Consider the following 21,551-nt stretch of genomic DNA (forward strand, 5'->3'; position numbering starts at 1 on the left):
GTAATTGGAAAGTGCTGAAGCAAGGAGTGATGAGTTTACAGATTAGCCTACCTAATCTATATTTATTAGGTTGAGAAAATATTTGTAGGTTTGTGTTTGCTTGGCCATTTTTTAGCCAAGAAGAGAAATGTATTCTAGCAAAACAGAATCAACCAGCATTTTTATATGGAAGTGACAACAGCTATTATCAGTAGATGGTCTGTTTTGTATGTTAGTTGAAAGCTCAACAGAAATTTTAAAGTTGTTTGTTTTTTCCAGGCACTTCCTTATGTCTGCCTACTGATCGCCATGCTTTTCTTTATATATGCAATTATCGGGATGCAGGTACAGTATGAATGTTTTTTTATAAATGCTCAAGGACTATTTTTCCTGCTAAATCTTAGATATCAGACCTACTGTATAGGAAAAATAGATGACTAGATATCCAACCATAGCCAAAGGTTGTGTACTTAATTTTCTGTGAAAAAGAACTTTTGGCTATACAGTATCATTAGGCCATACAGCTGACAGAAGTACAGATGCAGCTGTGCAGATTGCATGTCAAAATTCATTACTGCAGCAAAATGACATCACCATGCCAAGTTACTCTGCCCAAAGAATGTTCCCTGACCAAAGAACATTGATAAGTGGCAGTTGTGGGGCCTTAGATGTTAATTTAAACATTAGCTTCATTTAATCTGTTGTCCTACTTTTTTAAATCCACTTAATACACAATATTAATATGGAATTAAGTAACTAAAATTAAATTATGATAAACAACAATAAAAAAAGTTTCTGAACATCATATCTATTTATTTAAATATAATATATGTACACAGCTGGTAGTGGTAGCATATTCCAATTTCTCCATAAACATCTGCATTGAATTCTTTAATTTGGTCACTTGTGATAATTTTGGAAACGTTTTGACATGCTTGTTTTAACTACATTTTGCCATTGTGGTCTATCCAATGGAAAATAAAACACGTGAACTGAGTGATGTTTTAGTCAAGTGGTAGAATATTCACCTCCTAGCGAGAAGGTCCTGGGTTTGATTCCCTGCCAATGCACGAGTTGTACTCTATTAGTACATTATATAATAAATATAATTATATACTATGTGTACTATATTGGCCTTTTTATTATTTTTACATATCACTGTATGTTAAATATTAAAATAATTTTACTATATCAGTAAGAAATGAATAACATTGAATAAATATAAATGAGTTAACAAAACATTGCAGTCAATGCAGTAAATGTAGTAACGAACAGTTTTATCAATTGTTCGGAGAGAGTTAAGAGAATTTAATAATGCCATTAAACAGCAAGCATTAGCAAAAAATTGCATACTTTAAATACTTTAACATGTTATAATATTTCATAGTTGTGACAATATCATTTAAACTGGAAAAGTAATAACTTTATCCTTTTAAATACAGTAGGTTACTCAAAGAACATTTAAAGTTTCAACATGTCTTTTGAACTACATATTTAAAATGATAAAATTAGCAACTTCCAAAGATCATTGTTGTACAATCTATTTTATACAAAGTAAATACATAAATCCTGCAGCAATATTTGACCTGCCCTACTCGTATGGTGCATATTTTGGATCAGTGTTATGGAAATATTGAACATGCGTGCAAGACAGTCTGCAGACCACCAATTTGGAAAAACACAGAAAGGGAATTGTGCTGTTAGCTCGTCCTTTGTGAATGAAAAGTTTAAGGAAAGTTTAACACTGTGGATTTTAGAGATAAATGTAATGAGATCGTTGAGGGGATTCCCATTAATTCATCTAATCTTCAGATTAAATCACACAAGGCACCTGGCACAGATGGTTTGCAGGAAAGGTGCTGAAGGTGTGTACTAATCAACTTTGGGGAGTTCTAACTTAGTTATAGTGATTTGAAAAAGAAAGTACACCTACTTAAAATTCATTTTACATATTAAGACATATCTGACCTTCACTTAGTTTCCACCAATAAATCTAATTTAATGTGACAAATAACACATTTTATTTTGTCATTATTTCTTAACAAACTTGGGAGGTAACCTCCTATACTTGAATTGCATTTCATCACAAAAGTCTCAAATTTTATATTCCATGTGATTTTGGAGATTGGGATGTAATTTTTTTTACACAAAATGATTAATAAGACGTAAACAACTAATTTTATGGATGCACAGATTTATAACACTTAACACCCAAAACCAGAAAACTAAGGTTGGAGTCTCAAATCTCAATATAACATCTTATTTTAATGACAGTTCTCTTTGAGGATGAGATGTTTCCTGTTTGGTTGATATCTGTACAGTGTACATTCCAAAATCCATTACTGAAACATTCTATAGTTTCTACTTAAATTTTTTCAGACTTAACTTCATGCAGGTGAAAAATCACAAAATGCTTGATCAATTTTGGCAATCGTGGGTGCAGCACATTAACCCCTCTACTTCCATTGTTGTTATGAGCATGTGGGTGTGTGGATCACAGCGCCAATGCAGCCAATGTATTGGATAAAACAATTAGAAAATGGATGGATCACATGACACACTCTCGGTGTTCTGTCCTGCAGTGCGAAATTGCATCAGGACAGTGATGACCCATCCAGGTAATGGTCAGGCTCTCACCTGCTTACCTTCAGTCTGTGTCAGTTTGTGAGTTTCACAATGATACAGCTGCAGGATTATTTTCTGGTGGTCAAACAATTGGTCATTTTCTTTAATCCATCTATGGCTGTATTCACAACTTTGTTACACACTCAGAAGAAGGTGAACCTGAAAGATTTCATTCTTTCTGTTTTGACTGCAAGAGACTGTAAACCACAGAAGTCAGAAAAACTGTAAATGACCTAACAATGGCCTTGACCCTTCTTAGATACCGTTGCTAAATGAGTTGAGATTTAACCAAGGCACTATATAAAGCAATGGGAAACCCGAACAGAGCATTAAGTCTGACCTTTTTCCAGTAATCTGTTATAATACCATACATGGATTAGGTAAATCGTTGTGGGAACAGTCTAGCACAGGACCCTAATTCACAGTCCCTAAATCTCAACAAGTTAAGGCAGATTTGTAAAGAAGAATGCACTGAAAGTATTTAAAAGTGATGCAGGAAATGATAAACAGATATAGGATTATTAACAATGTACTGTAGAAAGAAATGGCTTGTGCTGTAGAAAGTAGCATTTTTGCGTTTTTAGTTTCCAAGATAAAGCGATTCTTCTTTCAGCTCCACTATAGATGAACCAAACTTTTTTTTTTATATTTGCTCTTAAATATAGTATGGTACTGAAAGGTTTTAAAGCGACTACAGTATGTGTGTGTTCACAATCAAAATGTAAAATATAATTATCTGTATCGTTATTATGTTTGACTTAAATTAGCATGAAGACAAATATAGATTATTTTAATGTCTATGTAAACCTGAAAAAAAAATAGAATTCACAACGGTATACAACAATAGACTATTTTTTATATATCCAACTAAGTAATCTTGCTTTGTGAAACAGCCCTTCTTTTATTTGTGATTAATAATTGGTTAGGATTTGAACCCAGGCATTTCACATGACAACTCTAAATTCTTCCATTGAACCGCCAATGCCTCACACTAATAAGGTTACAGTACAGTATGTGACGGTACGTCATTCTTTGAATCATTGAAAATTACTGACATCTATTTTTGATGTTTTTTTAAAATACAGTATGTTTTTAAAGCCACTGTGTATAATGTGCTTTAAAAAAAAACTAAAAATAAAATTGATTTCTAAATACACTTTATAGACAAATACTAATAATTCTGTTTATTGTATGTAATGAAAAAACTAAAATTCTGTTAGTGTTACTGTACAGTATGACTATCTTAGGAAAGCACTAATGGGTTAATACATTTTGCATTTTTATTATTAAATTAAGGTTTATTGTACATTATGTTAGATACACACCACATTAAGCATTCGCTGAGCCACCTGGCAGTTTTACAAAGTAGTGCAGTTCTGCATCAGATTATCTGAAAAAATGAAATGTGTTGGGCATTACCATTTGGGGTAAGGTGGCATGTTCTTTGCGGTATGGCACATTATGCCTCAAGCATTCTGAATGGCTGCATCTGTATGTCCATCCTAATTGTGTAAAAATTGAGAGAAGTTGCCAGCATGGCTAGCCTTTGTCCTGGAGCTATACAACTTTGGATCTCTTTTTCACATTTCTGAGCAGCTTATTTGTTTATTTGAGTCATATACAGATCCTCTGGTCTCTGTTGTACAGCAAAACAACCCTGGCTAATCAGAGCATGTCTGAGAGGTACCATCTAGCAAAAATGCAAAAGCAAAAGCTTGCTTGGGCTCTGGTTTCAACAGAACAGATCACTGTAAAACTGAGCAGTAAACTGCAACCTTATTTCTATACTTCCTAAAGTAAACTAAATTTCTAGATTTTCATAATTTTTGGCAATTTTAATTGTTTCTGCAGGTATTTGGTAACATCAAATTGAATGATGAATCTCATATAAACCAGCACAATAACTTTAAGACTTTCTTCAGTGCTCTAATGCTTCTGTTCAGGTAAGATTGTGTTGTTTTGATTGTGGTATTAGTGTAGTTGGCAGCCCCTTCTACCTAGACACACTCAGGCACATACAACCTAACATCATTGTTTGGTGTTTCTTTAAACAAAAGTTCTGGAGGTAATCAAATTCTAATCTGCTTTCCTACTTGTCTAAGTTCTCTAACTGCACAGAGGAAGTACCATTCCCGGTGTGCATATTTTCATCGCAGTTGGATGCTTTTCTCATTTAGCATTGCTGGGACCTTAACTTCATTGCATTCATCTCCAAAAAGCCAAGACCAGAGTCAGTTTCTCACTTCTTCACCCCAACCCTCCACTGTAAACAAATTTAGCCCCCTCTCTTGGTTGGTGTCCATCTGGTGCAGTGTTAGACCTCCCTCCCAGAGCTTCCAGCCACATATGTATCTGACATTGGTTCTTGTTTGGGGGGTTCAACTTAGAATACATTCTCATTCATTCCTTCTATCAAATTTCAGCAAATGGTAGCTCTGTTCCTACTTCTCCACCATATTACACTTCCAGATTGCCACAGCATCTTCCACTGCATATCACACAGTTCCACTCTCCCGCCAGCTACTCCTATTAGGGCTGCTAGCATTATATGTGCTTATTTGAAACATTGCATGTAAGAAACACAATTAGTCAAGCAAGTTTAATTCTGCATCAATACGAGCTTCTCTTTCAGTGCTTATCTGAATATACTGAATCAAACAAATTCAAGCCTGCATCATACACAACCAGCTCTCAGAACCTGATTTTTATAATATGATAACTAATCATTAATTATTTTATTTTATACTTTCATCACCCCCTAGTCATATCAATACAGGTATTCACATTTGATTAGATTCCCATTTTCATTCACAGAAAAATATTTAAAGGACGCTGCTGTTCTAGCAGTTGTTTTTAAATATAATTAAAATACGATTTTCTACTTAAGAACTCCCTAATTTATGTTTTTCCTAGGCAAATGCAGGAAAAGGAATGTATGTTTGCTAGTCCAGGCACATATTGTAATTCATAGAGGCAGCGATAGGGAATCTTAACTAAGGAAAGATAATAAACTTCAAAACTGGGCATTATATCTTAATATCTGATTCTTACAAATAAATGGCAGAGCTATTAATGGACAGTGATTAGTTTATGCACGCCAGTTATTTTAAGATTGGAGTTTTAAAAGCAATCCAGACTCATACTTCAATTTATTTCAACTGAAATGAGTATCTGTCTATAAAAGCAAATTGTATAGCAATCTATGTGAGTTTAGTTTTATGATGGTTTGCCTAGTAAATTATGTAAACCAAACATTTTGGAGTGCTTCTTTGTAGAGAGAGTTGTAGGTCTTGTCTGCCACCAGACCACAAATGATCACAAAAAAAATACAGATCTTGTTTTATTCCACCTATTATTTTTAATGTTTACCAGAGTAAACTATCAGAGAATTTCCCATAGTAAGCATTTGTTAGAAACATCTGTTATAGCACAGTGGCATGACGAGTTCCTGCCCAATAAACAGATAATTCCTCAAGCATTGTGTCACACTAAAAAAAAACAAATCGGATAAGTATATGACACAAAATACTGCTACAATTACCCATTTAAGATAAACAGATTGTGTGTCCAGTCTGGCACTTGTTGACCTTTGTGCTTGGTGATGTGTCCTTGTGCAGGAGTGCAACAGGGGAGTCCTGGCAGGAGATCATGTTATCCTGTTTGTCAGGCAAGGGATGTGAGCCAGACCTTTCCAATTCCTCCACACCTGTAAATAAAAATAATGAATGCGGGACAGACTTTGCCTACTTTTACTTCGTCTCCTTCATCTTCTTCAGTTCCTTTTTGGTATGTAATTGCACCTTGAAAAACAAGCCTTTTTAATCTATAATGCATTTAACAAATGTCTCATTCTCCTTACCCATTGTCCTCAATTAGTACAACATGATGATCAATAGTCTTTAAGTGTCTATAAGTCATTCAGTAGTCTTGAAGACTTTTGACCTACATTACATTTTTACAAACTTCTCTAAGAGTAAGTGAATGGAGGAGAATGATTTTCATTGGACCATCAAGTCCACCCAACTGATTATTGGAAGTTCAATAATGAAAGCTTCTGTAGTCACAGGCGGAATTTAAAAACAATCCAGGCTTGTTTACATTACAATGTGTCCCTATTTTTTTTGTACAGATGTTGAACTTATTCGTAGCCGTAATCATGGATAACTTTGAGTACTTGACACGGGACTCATCCATTTTGGGGCCGCATCATCTGGATGAATTTGTTCGTATCTGGGCCGAATATGACCGAGCAGCATGGTGAGGATTGTGTCTTTCATCATACGTTCCACCTCTTGCACCTAAACTGCACCACCTTCTACAACCCCAGTAAACTCCAATTCACACTTTTTCAGTTCATTACAAAATTCCATGGTTCAGTATGGAAGCACACACGAGCCTTCGGGACATTTCTCAATAACTGCGTTTCAGCCCCTTACCTTGTCATTTTAGTTAAAATATAGGAACACAAAGCAACCCCTTGAGCTATGAGATAGGTGTTACCCTGAGCAGTTAAATCTAATTTGGCATGAACAGTTCAACATTTAATTTGATTTCCTGCTTCATGATAAGTTTGCTGCTCAAGTATTAAAGAATACCTTAAAGGGGGAACTGCAACTCCAGATGTTAAAAAACCCATCATGAGGAAAGTGATGTTGCTAATTTAATATAAGCAAATAATGAGTTGTAATAGTTTTTTTCTCTTGTGTTGTAATTAAGTAAATTAATTTCTTGTAAAACTCGGGGAAAAAACTAAAATCTTTTATTATGAATAATGCTGAGGATTCTTACACCCAACAAGCTCTGCACATTTTCGGTGAAATGACAAACTGTACTTAATTCACTATAAAAATTAAGTAAATTATGCAGACAATTGTGATATAATCCAGTGAAATACTGTATAGTGCTCATTAACACAAAAACTTTCTTCACATAAATCCAAACATACTCTGTTTAGTAAGAAATATACAGTATTTGTGCTTTGCTTTCATACATTTTGGTTCTCCTTCCAAACTCTGATTCATGCAAACCTCACACTCATTAGAGTTGTTTCTTTTAAGGCATTTAATTCTTTTCCAGTTGATTCTGAAATTTTTATTTTTTTTCTTCTCTTTTCTTGTTTACAAGAACAAGTTTAAGGTTTGGCCCAATTTGCTGAAGTCCTTTTACACACAATCCATTTGTAAAAAAAAAAACGTTCTTGATGTAACTTTGTATATTTTAAAAGTACATTTTAAAATACCTCAGAAGCTTATTTCAGTTTATTTGCATGCATCTAATAAGATTACAATACACCATTCATTTACTGCATCCATGTGCCTCCAACTATATGAATAACAATTTACACTCGTATTACGTATGATTGTATATTGAGCTTCTTATATGGTGATATTAGTGCAATTTGAACTGAAGTGCATAATCTATTTGGAGGACTTTAGCAAAATCAGGGCAGTGGGGAGGGGATATTTTGGCGGAGGCTCTTTTCCAGTCTCTCGGTACCTGTGAGCTGTACAATCATGTGTTCACTGGCTTTGTACTCTGCTTGTGTCAATTGCAGTGGGTGATGATCTGTTCTGCACAACTGGTACTTCAAGAATGTTAATAACCAACTCAGATACACTATAATGGTGTATAGTGTCTCTGTCTCTAATGCTTGACGCAGAACTAGCCCTGCACAGTTTTAATATGGTGTATTTTGAAAACTGTACTGTTGTATGTGGAATGATTGGTTTTCTATTTGTGACTGCTGCAGTGCCCCTTGCTACTTCTGAAGTCTTCTGTACCTACAACGAGCTTGATATATGCTTATGTTCTGTATTCTGTATGTTTGTGACCTCCTCTTTTTGCACCAGGGACTATTTCTTGTCAGCATTCTCTACGATGTGTTGTGTCTCTTCCTAAATAATGTATTTTAAACCAGTGTAACATACAGGACGATTGTTGAGAGAACAATGTCATATACTGACATGATGAGAAGTATTGTATACATCAGTAGTTCTCTTCAGCTGCTTAATTTTGATTTTATATTTTAAATGAAAGTCAGACATAAATGGTTATTTTACAGGAAATACTGTACATGAGATCAATTAATAATTCAAGTATAATGTTAGCTTAAATTCAATTACAGTTATTATTACATTATCGATGCACAGTGCATTAATGTGTATTCTGGGCAAAAATAATGGAGGAATATAACATGTAAGACATGACTTCCATTGCATTTACTGTACTCCAACAAGTGATAATTAAAGATTCACAATACAATGTGTCAAAACACTCACAAATCCAGTATTTAAATAAATGTCCAATTCCCTTCCACATTCAGCTGTAGACTTAAAGTATTTTACCTGATAGTTACAGTGAAGCACATTTATGTCATTTTCTCACTACAAAAAGCAAGACTCTTCTTTTAAGACATGATAATAATTGATTGATCAAGTTCCAAAGTTGCATGTTTTTGAATCACCTCATGGTGATCATTCTCTTGGTTCCATATAAGCTGAGGGCTGAAACGCTGCTCCTACTGTATCTGTATGATTACACTGGTTTTTGAAACAGCCCTGCAGATGCTCTGATGTGCAGAAGAGCCTGTGTGTCCCTCAGACAGAGCTGTGCCAGCTGCTGTATCTGCATAGTATCTGTTCAGTCTTGCGTCGCCCAGCAGAGGGCCCTCTGTGTTCCTAATGCCATGTATTTTCTTTCCAGTGGAAGGATTCACTATAAGGACATGTACAAAGTAGTGCGAACCATTTCGCCTCCTCTGGGCTTTGGAAAGAATTGCCCCTACAGGGTGGCGTGCAAGGTTTGGCTCCCACTAACTCCCCTCCCCCCTCCCAGCCCACTCAAACCCACCCCCCCGCCCACTCTAGTCCCCTCTCCACCTCCTTTACTGCCCGCCTGTACTGGCAGTGCACGCTGCTGCTCTGGGCAAAGGAATGACTGAGCTGCTGCCACAAAGCGTAAAGAGTCAGGGCTCTCATTAACTTCGGCAGCCCCTGTCTGTGTGATAGCTGTAAAGACTTGATAAGGGCAGGCAGAGGCCAAAAGAGGCTGATGTCTTCAAATGATAGAGAGCCAGTGATAATAAGACATTCTGAAATATTTAGAAGATATTTGCTTTTCTTTGGACCTAACAGGCAGGAGGAGTTACTGTATGATTACAGGTAGAGAATAAACTGTACTGTATAAAATGGAAAAGATATGTGTCATAACGCATTTAAGTAAGGTCTTCTTTAGACTTTATGCACGTGCAGTACTATGCTGAAAGGGGACAGACACCTCTATGCATAGCCAGAAGTCACTGGTTCAGCCAAGTAAGTTAAAACCAAATTTACTTCAGATATATATTCAACAGGACTTGTATTTCTTTCTGAATATGAGTTTAATTTCTAACAAAGTTTCAAGTAACATAACAATCCCAAGCATACTGCTAATGTAATTAAAAAAAAAACAAGGGTGACTCTGGTATGCTAAAATGTTCTTGTTTGGCCATCACAGAATCCTAATGTGAATCTGACACATATACAGTAATGTAGGACTGCTCTGTGTCAAAAAATTGGAAGCCTGAAAGGAAGCCTTTACCAGGCTTGTGGCTTATTTTACTGGACAAGTCAAACTCCTGCAACAGTTCTTTTATAGAGGAAACTTGGAAATTCAAACTATTACAATGTCTTATTTTTAACAATTTGCTACTGTTCGTTATGTAATACAATGATTGTTTTGCATTATGTTTAAATAAAATACAATACTGTCATATAATAATAAATGAATAAAAGTTGATGTACTGTAATATAGGCCAAAACGTTTACACAGTATTGGAAACACATATACCGTATACAGTACAATATGTCTATATCATGATAGTCATTTATTAAAATACAAGTAATATAAAAAATTAAGTAAAAGGTATTTACTGTATTGCTTACTAACCAGTTGGTTAAAAGTTTAAACTATATTTAGGAGAATAAAAGGATCAAGATTCTGGGTTCAAAATCCATTGTGCAAACAATTGAAATATATCTCGAGAAATAATCAGTTGACACCAATAATAATACAAGCCCAATTGAGGACCAACTCCAAATAAAAAATTCTCACATATTATTTCATGTACCAAAATAAGCATAAACTAAAAGGCAGTAAGAAACAAATGGAGGCTGGCACAGACAAGATTCAGTTCCACACTGACAGGCAAGAGGCCCGCGTACAGTAGCTGCGTAGCTGACTGATGCCCTGTCTCTTTATGCTCTGATCTTGATGAGCTGTTGGCTTTTGGGGGTGTTGGTTGAAACCAGAAGCATGGAGTCTGGGTGGATTCACATTTTCTCCCCGGGTTTGGAAGCATGCTAGCGGTGAGAGGTTCTGGTGAGAGTGGTGTGCGTGCAGATCACAGGAGCAGACCCAGTCATTCCTTTGGACATCCCGAGATCTTTTGGTTTCTATGCAAGAGTGCCAAGGTTGCATAGAAAGACTAAACTTGGTTTTGATTTTGATCTCATTTTCCCTGTAGCTCCTCCGTATTACTTGCACTGAATAACCTTCTCTTCTATTCTGATAATTCTCTCTCTTTTTCCCCCCTTTCTTTTTGCTCCTCTCCGCCTCTCTCCTTCTGTTCCCTGGGAATGCCTGCCTCCTCCCTTCCCATCTGCATTGCACCCTGAAACCTCCAAAGTGGCCGTATTCATTACACTGACATGTATGAGATGCTGACCCACATGTCTCCACCGCTAGGCCTCGGAAAGAAATGTCCTGCCAAAGTCGCTTATAAGGTAGTCGAAAATACAACAAAGACGAGTTTTCCTTGTTGCGATGAAAAGGAAATTTGAGTAACACTAGTCACAGCAAAGCCTTGCAGTTAAATGTGATCTTTCTTTGATTATCGTTAGAAGTCTGAAGCTGTGTGGAAGCTTGTGAGGCTTTTTGTGATTCTTTTTTTAAATGATGGGTGAGTCAGAGGTTTGGTTGCTGCAAAAGCAGTAAGAATTGCATGACTTCAGAATCAGGTACATGAATGAAATGGCGAGCTTGGGAGTTCTTTATGGGGGGCAGTCACTAAGGTGAGATGCTAATATTGAACACTGGAGCATGCAATGCTCAATGTGTGCTGGGTGGATCTCAGAGCACTGTCTGCTCAGCATGGAAAGCGTCAGTTTAGTTGTCAGTGTGTGTGGGAATCTGATGTTCTGTATTAAACATACAGTAACTAAAAAAGCTGTATAGAACAATATGGTTTTTAGGTAAAATGCCTGTGAGATAAGTCTGTTTGAGAAAAAAATACATCCATTACCTTATCATATTCATAGATAAGGGCTAAAATTCATTAGTGTGCAAAACCAGATAGGTAGGAGCCTTAAACTCTGCTACTGATGTCAGGAAAAATGGATTATACTGCCAAGAAGTTGAAAATGTTTTTTGTTGAAATATAGGCCTGTATTTCTTTCTTTGTTGGTGTATTTCCAGTTCTAATCAAGCATGCTTCAGATTAGTAAGAGGAAAATTTGTCTTGACCTCTAGAGCTCTCCCTCATTGAGTCAGATGGAAGACGGACATTTTGCAACTCATTGCTTTATTATTGCTGTTGTGTGAATTGCCTGTGCTAGTATTAAGGAAGCTCAGTATGAGTCTGTATCACATTTGTGGCCCGTGACTTTCTTCGTCAAGGCAGTGTGGGGGACAAAAGTTAAAAAGAATGTTGCGTAAGAGTGAAGGCTTAAAAAAGGAAGTCATATTAACATATACAATTAATTAGTTGGACCTTGGTTTGAATATTGTGCTAAATGTCAGTCACCGCACATTAAGAATGATATTCCTAAAACTAGCAACCAGACTAATCCTTGGTCTAAAGGAATGTCATATAATATGTGGAAAGATAAGGGAACTGAATATTTTTGGCCTGGGAATGAGTAGATCACACAGGCTATTCAGGTTTTCAAATTGCTGAAAGGCATTCACCAAGACAAATAAGGAGACTCCTTCAACAGCAACACAAAGACCCGGGTTCACAGGTGGAAATTATGTTTAGGACTATCACAAGCAGAGGAATCGTGGGAGTCTGGAACCAGCTCCCTATGGAAAGAATTACCTTTTTCACTATGATTTGTTTACCCTGTTGATCAGATAATTTCCTGGAGAAGAAGAAAGCTAAGTAATACCAATTCATGCTGAAACAACACATCTTTATTCTACTAACACTTCTGTTAAGCGGAAGATTATCCATTAAAAGCACCTTATTTAAAAGTATTAGATATGTAAGTATCTAAACTCAAGGTGCTTCACTTAAGTTAAAGATTCCATGACCTTCATACTTTCATGCTTTTAAAATTTTTATTGTTTTACAAGTTGCCTGAAAGGCAGCATGGTGGCTCAGTGATTAGCATTGCTGCCTTGCAGCTCTGGGACGCTGGTCTAAATTTCAGGATTCTGTCTGTGTGGAGTTTGTATTTTCTTTCTTGGGTTTTTGTCAGATGCTCTGGTTTCCTCCCACAGTCCAGTCAGTACCAGTCCAGCCTGGTAGATTAATTGGCTTCTGGGAAAATTCGTGCTGGTGTGTATCTGTTTCTATGTATGCTCTGCAGTGGACTGGTATCCAGTCCAGATTGTTTCCTGCTTTGCTCCCATTGCTTGCTGGGATAGGCTCCAGCTCCCCTATGACCCTTTATTGGATAAAGCTGTTAGAAAATAGATTTAAGATAATATTCTCTTCTAAACACTGTTTATTCTGGAGAAAAATTAAACAAACATGACTGTTCTGCTGCAGAGCCATCAAAAAATATTTTTTTCTGAATCGTGTGTCAGATGAATAGAAGTGTCCTGTAACATGGGGCAACAGAGTGCCCAGGTGAGGCTACAGGTTGCCACTATGTTCTTCATTCCTTTGCATGTGCATGCTGACCTCTAATTCCACAACTGTCCCTATTTCTCACTCCTTTTGTCTTAAAAATGTGAAGTGTTTGCATGGACAGATAGATGGTCAAGGGTCTCCGGCATGCAGGTTGTGTCGCATTTCTCTTTTTGGTCTTTGCTGAAAAGGCACTGGTTATGTGGTTGTAGGAATATACAGTAAATGTGCAAGGACTGTTTTCTTTAATGAAAAAAACAGAAACAGTAGCTGTAAGTGATGTTTTGCATGTCCAGAAAATGCTGCACAATAAAAAAGGCAATTCTTGTGTGTCACTAAGATACAGTATCTTTTACCAGCTTACTTCATGCGTCTAATTAATGTCAATGTCCCAAATGTTTTTTCTCACGATGTGATTAATTTTAAACATTACAGTCTGTGATTCAGAAAGAACAGGACCCAAACACAACTTTTTAGATTCCAAACTTTAAAACCTTTACTTCCAAAGTAAAGTAATCCAAAGATCACTATCAGCCGTTTCCGCTTGGAAATGTAATTATTTTAGGATATCTGATGATAGCCTTTCACAGAAACATACAGTATGTACCCATTAAAAATGTGGTTATAGGATGTGCCCCAGTTTATGTCCATTTGGTACAGTATCATTCATTTTCTAGTTTCTGTTCTTTTTACACCAAAACAACAAAAGTCTACCTCAGATCAAATAAAAAACAGTGCCTTCTGTTGAAGAATTTAAGCAAAATCATTTTCTTGCACTGTTTCTGACAGTGGTTTCCTTCTTATTACGGTTGCTCATTTGAGGATGTGAAACAGGAACCTGAATTACCAGAAAAACAGTATTTTGCTGAAAAAAGATAAGGTCTTGGGCATAACAATATTACACAATCCACAAATATAAAATCACAATTTGCATGTAGAATGATCTGTTTTTTGTGATTTAGGGAATAGACATCAATGGTTCTCTCTTGAGGCTCAGTTTCGGGGAGCACTTTTCTCTGGAACAAGCTAAATTCAGACTGTGGAGCATCTCTTAATGCTGATTGGGACAGAAAAGCCTATACTGTATAAGCCTTAGGATGTACAGTTTATTAGTCAACAGTGGCATGCATGTCACTACAGTACTTGATCACTTGCTGGAACAATAGGATTCTGTCCATTCTCCCCATAGCAAGGGGATCTTGAAATTTTCTTCCATTGCATTTTAATAGTTAATGTCTAAAAAATGTTCCTATTATATTAATGAGAAATGCATGCTAACATTTTTTTAACAATGGCAGGATCCTTTTTAACCTTTTTTACTTAGTACACAGACACATTAGTATTGACTATACAGGTAATACATGAGTTGTAGCATTCTGCTGGCTAATGTAATGGGGAACTTCAGAGTAAAACCAAAATCAAAGTTAAATTATACCAAACTGCAGCTCATAACATATACTGTATTAGTTCTGTCATGCCCTGTCATGCCCAGTGTTGTTCACAGCCCATAGCTAGTGTTTCCAGACAGACCCTTAAGCGTGTTTGAGCATACAGTTTTCACACATTAACCTGTTATGCCCTGGGCTGCTATTTGATATATTTGTTCATTTTTAATTTTTAAGCATAAATTAACTGCTGGAGTCAATACATTTCTTCAGTAGCTGGCTATAGATCAGTCATTAACAAAAAAGCAGATTCTGTATTTTGAATTATCTTGGTTTTTTACACTATGAAAGATATAAAATGGCTTTTCTAGTGAATATATACAAGACTCCCAGTAGAAAACAATACCAGCGGGGCTTTTGTTTATGCAGTCAAAAGAATATACAGTACATACAGTACTTTGAAAGTCTTTTATTCCGAGGGGTGGAATCAAACACACAGCATTTATCACACTCCAGCCTTTAATTTATATTATTTCAGTTAATAGGCAAAGGTGAATGTAAAACTCAGAAGAGAAACACAGTGCCCCATACTATCTGTAGGTTTTCAGTGTCTTAATAGTGATCATCAATTGTAACTTTAAGAAAAGGACAAAAATCAGATTCTTCTTGGATTAATTATGTCTTCTCTGTTGAGACCTTTTCCATATTGCAGTGAGAATGGAGTGCCTAGAGGATTTATTGAAAAATGTGAGTTCCTTTGTCAGGTGCATGTGTTACTCTATTATTTACCACTATAAATGCTTCTTCAAAAGATATTTATCTCTGCAGGGTGCAGGAAATGATTCCCCTGTTTTCAGTAAGATTGACACATGGGCTCAATATATTGTGATGACACTAGTCAATCAAATCTTTTGAGTAGACACTTTGAAAATGAAACATTGACAAGTGCAAGGTGATCCACATACAGTACAGAATAGCAATATACAGTATGCTACAGTATCCATATCGCATGGGTGATTCTGCAGGAAGTTAAGCATGAAAGAAATCTGGGTGATTATGTAGGCTTGTTCTGTCCGCATCAAGGCAATGTGAAGCAAAGAAAATGCTTGTGCATGTTAAAAAAGTGTTGAATTAAAATCCAGTAAAATTGTGTTTAAAATTTACAATATACTAGAAAGCCTTTGATTAGAATAGTTTTTAGTTTTGGTGATCACACCACAAAAAAGATATCATAGCCTAAGAAAGATCTTGAAGAAGAGCATCAAGAATGATTCCTCTTCTGTAGAGTTTGTCATAGATAGACAGGATAAGGGTGTTCAGTCTCTTCAGAGTAGAAAGAAGGGAGATTGAGAGATGTTTTTAATTCAGGTATTGTACTGTATATAAGATCCTAAGATCTTAGAAAAATAATATATTTAACCCAGGGGACCAAACCCATGTTAATCCAGGTTTTGAAAGTAGTGAAGCAAAGACAAGATATCACGATTGAAAGCTAAAAGGAAATTCATTTTAAAGTCCAGAAGAAATTTTAGATTCACCTCTACAAGGATATCAAATGAGCAAATGAGCCGAAGGCTTCCTCTTATTTGCAGCCCTTCTCATGTTCTAGTAGTTTCACTGGGTTCTCAGGACATCGTTAGGCTGCCTGTGCCAACACTGCTCCTCAGCTCTCGACAAGTGAGTAAATCAGAGATAAACAGAAGAACCTAATGCACAACCTATCCTGGAGATGAACACTGATGAAGGTCAATCTAGAAAGACCTCTGCTCCACAAGTCCATTTTACAAGCCGCCTCCATTTATAGACCTACTGGAAGAGGTAGAGGGAAATCACATACTGTAGAGTGCTTTGCTGGCAGGAGCTGGATATGTCCACTACCTGAGACTAAACCTTTATTTCCTTGAAAAACCACCCTTCCACACTTAATGTCAGTTCCCATTCTACCTGTCCAGGCACAGTGTCTCCATATCCCAAACATCCTGGTCTGGACCCACAACTGATACAAGGCAATGTCCTCTCCAGATAGAGATGGGTCAGCTTTTTAGACTGTGTTTTAGATCTAGAAGCAGTGATGCCTTCCCTTACCAATAGGAAAGCTACCAGGCTCATCTCACGTGGGAAATCACCTGATATGTCATACAGTATTTGCAGAAATCAGTAGAGATTTTGGTACATTTTAGTTATAGTGGTTCTGCGGTACAAATCTGTGTACATTCCGGGTGGGATGTGATTTGCCTTCTTTAAATATTTGCTCAACCAATAAATATACAGTATGGACATATCAGGATGAGACTTTGTGGTTTTGGTAAATAATTTAAAAGTTCCTTTCTGAATACACATTATTGGAAAACAAATCATCTTTAAATATTTGGAAAAAGTGAATAAATGTATTTAATAGGTGTAAATGTATACACAGTGGCTGTTAGAATTATTCTTCCCAATTGGACTTTTTCACATTTTACTGTTACAAGATGGAATCATAGTGTATTTATACCTACCCATGAAATACCTATGAAAACACTGGCTCAAGTTCCTATATCTACACGGCAACAAGCTAAGTCTCCACTTGGTCTGGTAATTCATCAAGTGCTGTGATGACAAGATTTGGATGATTATCGATACCACCTAAGCCAACACTTGCCTCCTTACTCCTAGGTATTTAAGCCCTGCTTTTTCAATGCCTTTAGCTTAGTCATCATTTTTTTTTCCTTCTCCTGTCTTGGCATCCTTAGCACTTTCAGTATCTTCTGGCTTTTGAATCTCCTTTCTTTTTTTACCGCTGCTTTTGGATCTTTTGGATCTCCATGCATCAAACCTGCCCATTTGACAGATTTCACAGTATTTAATTGTGATTTTGTTTCCATTGATAAGACCCAAAACTCTATAATGTCAAAGTGAAAATAAAATTCTACAGATCCTCTTCCATGAATTATAAATATAAAACAGGAAACACCTACTGTAAATAGACTCTGGAGCAACCAATTATGTGTAGAAGTCACTTAAGACTGTAGCTTCAAGTAGCCTTGACTAAGGTTGTAATGTAATTTTAGAAATTACCATCACTTCCTGGAATAGTGCCCATATTGAATTATGTTTCCAACATAAGGTATAATTCAGATTTATGTTAATGTCAGGCTGATCTCAAAAACATTGCTTGGCTTGGGTCCTTTTCTTTGCGTAATACAGACTGGTCGTTTTGAAGAAGTGGTCTCTTGGGTCTGGCAGATGTGGCACAGGCTCTTTCTGCTTATTCAGCCTCCATTACTGGTAGCATGGCAGGCTTTACGTATTGCCAGTAAAACAGTTGTTAGGCAGCCCAGTGTAACAGGCACTCTGCACCACTCTTGACTACTTGCAGGACCTATCTGTGACAAAACTGCTTCTGATCTCCTCTTTGTTGTGTGATCCTTGCAGAGGTTGGTGCTAATGAACATGCCTGTAGACGAAGACATGTCAGTGCACTTTACCTCCACTTTGATGGCACTGATCCGGACAGCACTGGAGATCAAAATAGCAAGAGGTGAGACAAGCTGAGTCCCAAAGCTGACGACCTATTGAGCTGTCCATCATTCTTTGTTACTAGAGTTAAACCACACAAATTCAGGATTTCTATTTTACATAGCAGTTATCAGCCCAAAGCACTTTCACATTGAAAGGGACACACTTTATTCCCAGCTGAACTGCAGAGCTTACCAGGATGATATACAGCAGCCAGTAGCACCAGAAGACCCATGACACAGCACATCAGGTGGAGTGAGAAACTGCTTCACCAACTGAATTAAGCAGTAACTTCAGGGAGGCCAGTTTCTATAAGCCCAGAGAGAAAGTTTTCCAAGAAGGTACTCTCATGAATCGTGTGCTGTAAAATCTAAGTAGTCAGGGCCTCTGATTAAGATCTCATCCAGTGGACATCACCTTCTACAGCACAGTGTCCCTTATCATCATAATGGGTAATTCATTTGGAAACTCTGATCTATAAGGATGAGCGCCACCTACTATTCCACCAGCACCACTTACAGCAGAAACCTATTTTATCTTGGAGTTCTCCCATCCTACTACTGACCAATCCCGGCTTACAGTCCGAGTATAGAAGTCCTTGCCAGAGCCACAACTAGCAATTTTGAAATATCTGAGTGTATAATTAAAAAACCTCCTCCATACTATATTATACACTGACTCTTTTTTGCTGGTGTTCGTATTATTCAACAACTTGAGATTCGCTAATCCTAATCAACATTGTGTGCACTGTGACTCCCTGGCCTCTGTCCCTTGTGCTCTTTCACTATGTCTCCAGGAGGAGAGGACAGACAGCAGCTGGATGCCGAGTTGCAGAAGGAGATTAATGTCATCTGGCCACATCTCTCCCAGAAATCATTGGACCTCCTGGTACCCATTCACAAAGGTGAGCTGCACATGAGTGTGATCATTTCCACACATTTTTAAATGTGGATTTTTAAAATGAATGTTTTGCAACAAATCATAAGTATGATTTGAGAAACTTCTTTAAAATGTATGGCCTTATTGACTTCAAGTGCACTTTAGGGCCGATTAAATTCACATTCAGTCCTGTAAATAAAGTACAGATTGGCCTCTGTTCCTCTGTTGGAAGGCAGTTTTGCAAAACAACTGACCATTACCTTGACCATTCTTCTTCACCAATCTTCTCAGTGCCGTTGTGCTCATTTATGTGAAATAAGTACATAGCTGCTGCAAAGTAAACTAAACAGATGTGAAACAATTTCACAGATCTGTGTAAGTGCTTTGAAAACAAAAAGAAAAAAACATCTGCACATCTGTCTAGGTGTTATATCACAGGCATGTACTGTAGGAGAGTCACAGGGAAAACAGACAAACCCCTACACAGGTCATTGCCACCAGCCATGGAAAAATGTTCAAAACATTGCAAATGTCATAACATTGTTAAAAATTAAGTCTTCGATATTTGCCTATATTAATTAACGTTATTTGCCTTTTAATGAAATCAGTAATCACTAAAATGAACATATGTGGGATGAATCCATTGAAATTCATTTTAAAACATTGAATTTGTGTTTTGTAAGTGTGCCAATGTGTGTATCAAATATTTTACAGCTAGCGACATGACCATTGGGAAAATCTATGCTGCAATGATGATAATGGATTATTACAAGCAGAGCAAAGCTAAGAAGCAGAGGCAACAGCTTGAGGAGCAGGTACAGAAGTCCCATTCTTGTTTCATATTAAGGGTAATGTAAAAAGCCCTACAATGGCTGTAAATGCGTTCAGACTTCAGCTTAAACTGTGGTGCGCTTCTCCCAGGATTTGAGAGAAGGATATAAACATCAAAAAGCACTGTAGTGAAAGCCATGCAATTTTTCTTTCAGAAAAACGCTCCAATGTTTCAGCGAATGGATGCTTCATCCCTTCCACAGGAGATCCTGTCAAGCGCCAAAGCTCTGCCCTTTCTGCAGCAGAGTACAGGCTCAGGGCTGTAAGTGTACCCAGTTTGGTGAGGATGTATCGGCCCCTAGTGGTTACTTGTGAATGGTACACCGAGACCTTTTCTGTCCTGATCATATTGTAAAACGTTTTCTTGTGTTTTTAGCTCTGTTTCTAGGACTGTTTTTTAGATTGGTGTAACAACTTTAGACAGCAAGGAACAAAAAAGAGGATAAATTGTTTTTCCACCTTCAGACCCTCCTGAATTATATATTGAAATACAGAATTTATCTGACCCTCACCAAAAAGCTGTCAAAGCAACACAGTTCTAGTGTAGAATTGCTTGGACTTTGCCTGACAGACTTACTGACATAGATTGATATTGGAAAGTTAACTAGTACATATTTGGGTCTGTCTGAGTAACAATTCTAAAAAAAATGTTTCATAAAATGGGCTGGAGTCTATCACCTGAGTGAGAGCTGTGTCTGTGGATGGGTGTGTCTGTGTTATCGGAAGGACCATAGACAGTGTGTGTGTATCCTCAACAGGACCAGAGGTGGATTTGTGGCTCTGAGCCCAATCTCCCCTCAGGAGATGTTTATTCATCCCAGATCTCCGGATATGGAGATGAAAGAAGACTTCCATGTACACCACTCTCTGGTAAGGAAGGAGACACAGTCTGCAGAAAATTAAAATGAGTTTAGTATGGATTATTTTTATGTAGCTGTGAATTCATCTCTTTCAATGAAATGATACAAAAAAATATTATAGAACCCTGTGCAGTAAGTATCACTCCTTAAAGAAAGAATGGAACAGGAACATTGCAGTCCTCACTGAAACCTCCTGTGAATATGAGCTCTTTTCTGTGCAAAATGGGAAAATTCATTTTTGAGCTTCCCCAACAAATGTTGCTTCTTTCTAAAAGGTACTGTATATAAAAATATTTGAAGGTATGATGGGCATGTTAGAAAATTTCATAATCGGTTCATGCAGCACTATACTGTATGTAATCATCATCAAGAAACAGCTCCTAAAAAATAAAGAAATGATTGAATGAGAGTTTTTGAGAGTTGGTACTGATAGCAACAAGTTGTTATACTGACCTAGGATGACAGTTTTAGGGGTGTCATTGGATTGCCTTTTTCTTTTTTTTTTTGTATTTTTCTAGATATGATCAAACTAATGCTTGTTGCAAAGCAATAAGAGATTAGAAGATTCTCTACCAGCCAGTGCCTGTCTTCCAATAAAGTACATTCCACTTTAAGTCCACAGAAATCTAGTTGCTTTTATAGACTTCTGAAGAACTGAACATT

General features: G+C 36.9%; 1 protein-coding gene across 1 annotated transcript in view; it reads left to right on the forward strand.

Moving 5' to 3' along the window:
- The window catches only part of cacna1ea (calcium voltage-gated channel subunit alpha1 Ea), a 177,245-nt gene that overhangs the window by 148,876 nt on the left and 6,818 nt on the right, over window positions 1–21,551 (forward strand). The window contains exons 32-41 of the mRNA XM_088927597.1: window positions 259–324; window positions 4,456–4,547; window positions 6,222–6,390; window positions 6,734–6,861; window positions 11,270–11,366; window positions 18,235–18,340; window positions 19,115–19,222; window positions 19,912–20,012; window positions 20,184–20,290; window positions 20,787–20,898. Coding sequence (XP_088783723.1) covers window positions 259–324; window positions 4,456–4,547; window positions 6,222–6,390; window positions 6,734–6,861; window positions 11,270–11,366; window positions 18,235–18,340; window positions 19,115–19,222; window positions 19,912–20,012; window positions 20,184–20,290; window positions 20,787–20,898 — 1,086 coding nt within the window. The remainder of the gene's footprint in view (window positions 1–258; window positions 325–4,455; window positions 4,548–6,221; window positions 6,391–6,733; window positions 6,862–11,269; window positions 11,367–18,234; window positions 18,341–19,114; window positions 19,223–19,911; window positions 20,013–20,183; window positions 20,291–20,786; window positions 20,899–21,551) is intronic.

This window comes from Atractosteus spatula, chromosome 11 (assembly GCF_055471065.1).
Source record: "Atractosteus spatula isolate fAtrSpa1 chromosome 11, fAtrSpa1.hap1, whole genome shotgun sequence".
Lineage (NCBI taxonomy): Eukaryota > Metazoa > Chordata > Actinopteri > Semionotiformes > Lepisosteidae > Atractosteus > Atractosteus spatula.